At 38.3% G+C, this 8,242-nt stretch overlaps 1 protein-coding gene and 1 pseudogene across 1 annotated transcript; both read left to right on the forward strand.

Moving 5' to 3' along the window:
• Window positions 1–438: 438 nt before the first annotated feature.
• LOC120165016 (MDIS1-interacting receptor like kinase 2-like) lies at window positions 439–3,736 on the forward strand. The gene is made up of 2 exons (XM_039174617.1): window positions 439–3,251; window positions 3,323–3,736. The coding sequence occupies exons 1-2, from the start codon at window positions 473–475 to the stop codon at window positions 3,616–3,618; spliced, it is 3,075 nt and encodes a 1,024-aa protein (XP_039030548.1). The 5' UTR covers window positions 439–472; the 3' UTR covers window positions 3,619–3,736.
• A 1,328-nt stretch (window positions 3,737–5,064) lies between these two features.
• Window positions 5,065–7,790, forward strand: LOC120165051 (annotated as a pseudogene).
• Window positions 7,791–8,242: the final 452 nt, after the last annotated feature.

Consider the following 8,242-nt stretch of genomic DNA (forward strand, 5'->3'; position numbering starts at 1 on the left):
AAAGTACTTCTGTGCACTGTTTTGCTAAATCAGTCAGCACTGAATCATTCAGAGATGCGAAACAAACGAGCTGAATGCTGAACGGTTTAACATTCAACGCTGAATGATTCTCTTAAGAGACAAGCAAACAGCCCCTTAGATGCAAGTCAAGTCAAGGCTGACGTGAAAAAACGAGCCATAGACCTGCAACATTGACTTCATATTTTTCCACATCTACAATTTACACGAGATGGTCTTAAAGCAATTGCTTTTGTGAATATGTAAATGAAAAGTGGCAGTGTATCATACGATTGGTCTAAACTTGATGACTTTGGATGCAATACCATCAACCGTCTTAATACAAAGACTTGGATGCAAGTCACTCGAGAGTGAAAAATGGTTTGAGATTTGGGCGTATAGGACACTGCAATTAACCCATATATAAACATCGTATAAGGGCTGTTTATTTACCTGCAAAAATCATTTGTTAATCATGAAGAGTTTAGCCTTGCTTGCTTGGGCCCTACTCTTCTGTGCTACTTCTCTATGTTCTTGGCCTAATGTTGCTTCTGATTCTGCAGCAGAAGCATCGGCAATCCTCAAATGGAAAGCCAGCCTTCAATACCATTCTGTTCTGCTTTCCTGGAATACTTCGTCGAGACACCCGAATGCGAAAACGAGTCCTTGTGCGTGGTTCGGAATCCATTGCAACCGTGCTGATAGTGTTAGGAGGATTAATCTCACTGGCTATGGTGTAGAAGGTATGCTCCATTCATTTCCATTCTCCTCTTTGCCTAATCTTGCAGAGTTGGACCTTAGCACTAATGAGTTTTATGGCATAATCCCACCACAAATCGGTCAGCTCTCCAAACTCACCTACCTTGATTTATCATATAACATGTTCACTGGACAAATCCCACCTCAGATTGGCCACCTTATACATCTTGAGACCCTCCACCTTGCTGGGAATCAATTGAACGGCTCGATTCCTCGAGAAATCAGTCGGCTCAAATCCGTCACCGAGCTTGCCTTGTGTGGCAACCGTCTAAATGGTTCCATTCCTGCTTCTCTTGGTGAATTAAGCCAACTTGTTTCCTTGCTTCTCTATGATAATTTCCTTTCTGGTCCCATTCCTCCGGAATTTGGTAACCTTACGAATTTGTCCGAACTTTACATTGACACGAACCGTCTAACCGGTCTGATCCCTTCGTCACTTGCGAACCTGAAAAACCTGAACGTGCTTTACTTGTTTAACAATAGTCTTTCAGGGAACATACCCCCTGAACTAGGGAATTTGGAATCTCTTGCTGAAATAAGCCTTTACAAAAATAACCTGTCTGGTTCAATCCCATCCTCATTTGGTGATTTGAGAAGTCTTAGGCTTGTCCATCTTTATCAAAATCAACTCTCTGGTCCCATTCCTGTAGAGTTGGGGAACTTGAAATATCTTGTTGATCTCGAGTTGAGTGAAAACAAACTCAGTGGCTCTATTCCTGCTTCACTTGGCAATTTGAGCAACTTGGAAATCCTGTTCCTTCGAGACAACCGACTCTCCGGTTCCATTCCTAATGAAATAGGAAACTTGATGAAGCTGACCGTGTTCGAAATAGACCACAACAACCTGACAGGAAATTTGCCGCATGACATTTGCCGTAGCAGATCACTCCAAAACCTCACTGCGAATGACAACCATCTCACTGGTCCGATCCCTCGAGGGCTGAAAAATTGCACTACATTGCAGAGAGTTGACCTTCAAGGGAACCGGCTCAGAGGAAACATATCTGAAGGTTTTGGTGTTTACCCGAATCTCAAATTCATTGATTTAAGTGACAATGAACTTTATGGTGAAGTGTCTTCCAAATGGGGGTTGTGCACAAGTTTACAGAGCCTATTTATTGCAAGGAACCATCTTACTGGTAGAATACCAGATGAGATTGGAGACTCGCATCAGATAGGAATTCTTGATCTTTCTTCAAATCATTTATTTGGGGAGATTCCAAAGGAAATTGCAAAGTTGACTTCCTTGCTTCATCTTGATTTGAATGGGAATCAACTTTCTGGTAGTGTACCCTTGGAACTAGGACTTGTGTCCAACCTTTTGTATCTTGACTTGTCCAAAAACCGACTGAGCAACTCGATCCCTGAAACTATAGGGAACATGTCCCTGTTATTCCACTTGAATCTGTCCTTTAACCAGTTTACCCAAAGAATTCCAATTCAAGTAGGCAAGTTAACTGTGCTGGTTCTTCTAGATTTGAGTCACAACATGCTTTCGGGGGAGATTCCGACGCAGTTTGAAAGCCTGCAGAGCTTGGTGGTGCTAAACCTGTCTTACAACAATCTTTCTGGTGAAATTCCAGCCACGTTCGAGCACCTCCGAGGCTTGTACTCTGTCGACATTTCATACAATCAGCTGCATGGTCCCATTCCCACCACCCAAGCATTTCAAATTGCTTCGATAGAAGCATTTCGAGGGAACAAAGGTTTATGTGGCAATGCTAGCGGATTACCACCTTGCACGACGTTATCTAACAAGGGTCACAACAACAGAACACTTTATGTAGTCATGTTCCCTCTTTTATTGGTTGCTAGTCTCTCGATTTCATCGATTGCTTTGTTGTTCACCTTCAAGAAGAGGAAGAAAGTTGCTGACGATGAAAGACAAAGCAGTGCAGGCGATGAAATATTTTTCTCGATATCGTCCTTCAATGGAAAAATACTTTACGAAGAGATCATTAGAGCTACCAAAGACTTTGACGCCCAATATTGCCTTGGGAAGGGAGGATATGGAAGCGTATACAAAGCAGAGCTGTCATCAGGAGATGTTGTAGCTGTGAAGAAATTCCATCAGTTGCATACCGGTAAAATGGCGGATCAAAGACAGTTCCTAAACGAGGTAAGGGCATTAGTGGACACAAGACATCGAAATATCGTGAAGTTCTATGGTTTCTGTTCCGCTGCGGATCATTCCTTCTTAGTATACAAGTACCTTGACAGAGGTAGCTTGGGTTCAGTTCTCGGCAACGACGAAGAATCCAAGAAACTGGACTGGAATAAGAGGGTGAATGTTGTCAAAGGTGTTGTTCATGCCCTCTCGTATTTGCACAACGACTGTTCACCGCCGATTGTTCATCGTGATATAACGAGCAACAACATTTTGCTGGATCTGGAGTATGAAGCTCATCTCTCAGACTTTGGCACTGCAAAACTTCTCAATCCAGACTCATCGAATTGGACTAATATTGCTGGAACATATGGATACATTGCACCAGGTGATTTATTATAGCTCGACGTAGCATATGGAATGATATTTGTTATTAACTATCTATCTTTTCCTTTGCAGAGCTTTCCTACTCAATGAAAGTTACTGAAAAATGTGATGTGTATAGTTTCGGCGTGCTGGCTTTGGAATTGATAGTTGGGAGGTATCCGGATGATTTTCTCTCTGATCTATCGATCCTAACTGCAGAACGCATTCCACTAAACTGTGTGTTGGATCAAAGGCTTTCACCTCCACAGCCAGAAGTCGAGAACAAACTCGAATTCATCCTAAAGGTAGTAGTCTCATGTCTAGATAACAATCCAAAATCTAGGCCAACCATGCACGTTGTTTCTCAGCTGTTGTTCGACCGAATCTAGTCCAATCTAGGATTTTGTTCATCTTCATCCTAGTGGCCACCTTAGATATATGTTTGCTATTGCTCTAATGCTGTTGCTTTAGTTTTTGTGTGGTTATCATAGTTGAAATGGATTAAGCATTTTCTTCAGAACTGTTATGAACCTTTTAGTAGTTCAATAAGAGTAGTTTTGGATGTTATTCTCAGTCTTTTGACAATGGACGTTCAAGTATTCTTGTAGATGTCGTGTTCGAACCTAGGATCCTTAAATATAATAATTGTCCTTTTAATAATTGAGATAACCTTATTCGTGTTTTACTAGCTGTAATTAAATAGTGTGAAATGTGTAATTTGTTATGTAAAAATTAAGTCATCAACAAAAAGCAAACTCATGATGATACCATAGCACATAAAATTTATTAGATAGATCCGGTTTATTACGTAATCTGTGATCTCAACTAATAATATTTTTTTATTTCATTTTTTTCCAACGTGAATCTTCACCTCTTTACTATTTGTAAATAAAGAATGATAAGTTATTTAGAAGTTATTTTAAAATTAATAAATATGATTTATTGAGATCATAGATGATTGATGAGTCGGATTAGCGAACAACACATGAAATGCTATTCCCTTTAGAGAAACTATGATTCAAAGGTAACGATCAAACCAAAGCTATCCACTTAAAGAATGAATGATAAATGAAGCAAATACCCGGTTTGATTATTAAAATTAGGTGTGAAGTATACAAATGGTATCTCAATTATAAACACTACTTTATTGAATTACTCAACTATTAAAAGTTATAAAATGATCTCTGATTATAATATATTACTTTTTTTAATCTCCAACTATTAAAAGTTACAAAATGATCACCAAACTATTCATATGTTCCAATCTAATCCTTTTCCATTAAAAAACTGATAACAGCCTGACCTGGATGTTAACCTGTTGATTAGGATATGATAAAGTCGGATCCCAAAATCTCAAATGACTATCATATCTCAGTCATCATGTTAATATTCAGCTCAAACTGTCGTCAACTTTTTAATGAAAACGACGAATTTGGAACATATGCATAATTAAGTGATCATTTTTTATTTTTTAATAGTCAGATGACTCAAAAAGCAAAATCCTATGGTCGAAGATTATTTTATAAGTTTTAATAGTCAAAGATTTAACAAAGCAAAACTTGATAATTGAGGGACCATTTGTGTAATTTATCCTAAAATTAGCAGGGATTAATACTAGAGTTTTATTTTCGTTATTATATTGCTGAAGGGATTAGCACGCATTTAAAATGATTCTAAAAATAATCCTCCAATGATTTTAGTAATTAAAAGAAATGTTGTACTTTTTAGAGATTTTGACTTTAAATAATTGTATTTGTAGGTGTGCGCGTATTGTCAATGCCTAAAAATTATTCTAAATAAATATTATCTTGTAATCACTCTAGATTATTAGAAAAATGATTTTCAAAGATGAACCCATCAAGTAGCCCTAGTGAAAGTTGATTTCTCTAGAAGTTTTGAATTCGAACAATAATAATTACAGAGTGTGTGCATTTAGGGATGGACTGAGAAGGGGTGGATGAGATAAGTCGTCCGTTGAAATTTTATAAATTCTTTTTTTCTAAAATTTTTGAAGTTCGATCTCCAATATAAAATCATGTGTCTATCTCTTGTGTTATCCTATCACTAGATGAAAAAATATATTATTTTATAACTGCATTAAATCATTAAAAAATAGTTGCAGTCAAACATATACCACTTTAATTCATTAATAATATATATATATATATATATATATGCTGAGCCAATTCATGTGTCTACACAACTTGAATGCATTTGCACCTTCTTCGTTTTGACTAATTATTCATCGACAAATTAGCTTAACGACAATCCCATCCTCATTTGGTGATTTGAGAAGTCTTAGGCTTGTCCATCTTTATCAAAATCAACTCTCTGGTCCCATTCCTGTAGAGTTGGGGAACTTGAAATATCTTGTTGATCTCGAGTTGAGTGAAAACAAACTCAGTGGCTCTATTCCTGCTTCACTTGGCAATTTGAACAACCTGGAAATCCTGTTCCTTCGAGTCAACCGACTCTCCGATTCCATTCCTAATGAAATAGGAAACTTTATGAAGCTGACCGTGTTAGAAATAGACCAAAACAACCTGACAGGAAATTTGCCGCATGACATTTGCCGTAGCAGATCACTCCAAAACCTCACTGCGAATGACAACCATCTCACTGGTCCGATCCCTCGAGGGCTGAAAAATTGCACTACATTGCAGAGAGTTTACCTTGAAGGGAACCGGCTCAGAGGAAACATATCTGAAGGTTTTGGTGTTTACCCGAATCTCACATTCATTGATTTAAGTGACAATGAACTTTATGGTGAAGTGTCTTCCAAATGGGGGTTGTGCACAAGTTTTCAGAGCCTATCTATTGCAAGGAACAATCTTACTGGTAGAATACCAGATGAGATTGGAGACACACATCAGATAAAAAGTCTTGATCTTTCTTCAAATCATTTATTTGGGGAGATCCCAAAGGAAATTGCAAAGTTGACTTCTTTGCTTCATCTTGATTTGAATGGGAATCAACTTTCTGATAGTGTACCCTTGGAACTAGGACTTGTGTCCAACCTTTTGTATCTTGACTTGTCCGAAAACCGATTGAGCAACTCTATCCCTGAAACTATAGGGAACATGTCCATGTTATTCCACTTGAATCTGTCCTTTAACCAGTTTACCCAAAGAATTCCAATTCAAGTAGGCAAGTTAGCTATGCTGGTTCTTCTAGATTTGAGTCACAACGTACTTTCAGGGGAGATTTCGACGCAGTTTCAAAGTCTGCAGAGCTTGATGGTGCTAAATCTGTCTTACAACAATCTCTCTGGTGAAATTCCAGCCACGTTCGAGCACCTCCGAGGCTTGCACTCTGTCGACATTTCATACAATCAGCTGCATGGTCCCATTCCCACCACCCAAGCATTTCAAATTGCTTCGAAAGAAGCATTTCGAGGGAACAAAGGTTTATGTGGCAATGCTAGCGGATTACCACCTTGCACGACGTTATCTAACAAGGGTCACAACAACAGAACACTTTATGTAGTCATGTTCCCTCTTTTATTGGTTGCTAGTCTCTCGATTTCATCGATTGCTTTGTTGTTCACCTTCAAGAAGAGGAAGAAAGATGCAGACGAAGAAAGACAAAGCAGTGCAGGCGATGAAATATTTTTCTCGATATCGTCCTTCAATGGAGAAATACTTTACGAAGAGATCATTAGAGCTACCAAAGACTTTGACGCCCAATATTGTCTTGGGAAGGGAGGATATGGAAGCGTATACAAAGCAGAGCTGTCATCAGGAGATGTAGCTGTGAAGAAATTCCATCAGTTGCATACCGGTAAAATGGCGGATCAAAGACAGTTCCTAAACAAGGTAAGGGCATTAGTGGACACAAGACATCGAAATATCGTGAAGTTCTATGGTTTCTGTTCCGCTGCGGATCGTTCCTTCTAAGTATACAAGAACCTTGACAGGGGTAGCTTGGGTTCAGTTCTCGGCAACGACGAAGAATCCAAAAAACTGGACTGGAATAAGAGGGTGAATGTTGTCAAAGGTGTTGTTCATGCCCTCTCGTATTTGCACAACGACTGTTTACCGCCGATTGTTCATCGTGATATAACGAGCAACAACATTTTACTGGATCTGGAGTATGAAGCTCATCTTTCAGACTTTGGCACTGCAAAACTTCTCAATCCAGACTCATCGAATTGGACTAATATTGCTGGAACATATGGATACATTGCACCAGGTGATTTAGCTCGACGTAGCATATGGAATGATATTTGTTATTAACTATCTATATTTTCCTTTGCAGAGCTTTCCTACACAATGAAAGTTATGAAAAATGTGATGCGTATAGTTTCGGCGTGCTGGCATTGGAATTGATAGTTGGGAGGTATCCGGATGATTTTCTCTCCGATCTATCGATCCTAACTGCAGAACGCATTCCGCTAAACTGTGTGTTGGATCAAAGGCTTTCACCTCCACAGCCAGAAGTCGAGAACAAACTCGAATTCATCCTCAAGGCGGTAGTCTCATGTCTAGATAAAAATCCAAAATCTAGGCCAACCATGCACGTTGTTTCTCAGCTGTTGTTCGACCGAATCTAGTCCAATCCAGGATTTTGTTCATCTTCATCCTAGTGGCCACCTTAGATATATGTTTGCTATTGCTCTAATGCTGTTACTTTAGTTTTTGTGTGGTTATCATAGTTGAAATGGATATCTTGACAATGAACGTTCAAATATTCTTGTGGATATCTTGTTCGAACCCAGGATCCTTAAATATAGTAATTTTCCTTTTAATAATTGAGATCACTTTATTTTTGTTTTACTAGTTGTAATTAAATAGTGTGAAATGTGTAACTTTTTATTTAAAAATTAAGTCATCAACAAAAAGCAAACTCATGATGATACCATAACACGGAAAAATTATTAGATGGATCCGGTTTATTATGTCATCTATGATTTCAACTAATAATATTTTTCTATTTCATTTTTTTCCAAGATGAATTTTCATCACTTTCCTACTTGTAAATAAGGAGTAGTCAGATATTTGAAAGTTATTTTAA

The sequence above is a fragment of the Hibiscus syriacus genome, unplaced genomic scaffold (genome assembly GCF_006381635.1).
Source record: "Hibiscus syriacus cultivar Baekdansim isolate YM2019G1 unplaced genomic scaffold, ASM638163v2 tig00111566_pilon, whole genome shotgun sequence".
Lineage (NCBI taxonomy): Eukaryota > Viridiplantae > Streptophyta > Magnoliopsida > Malvales > Malvaceae > Hibiscus > Hibiscus syriacus.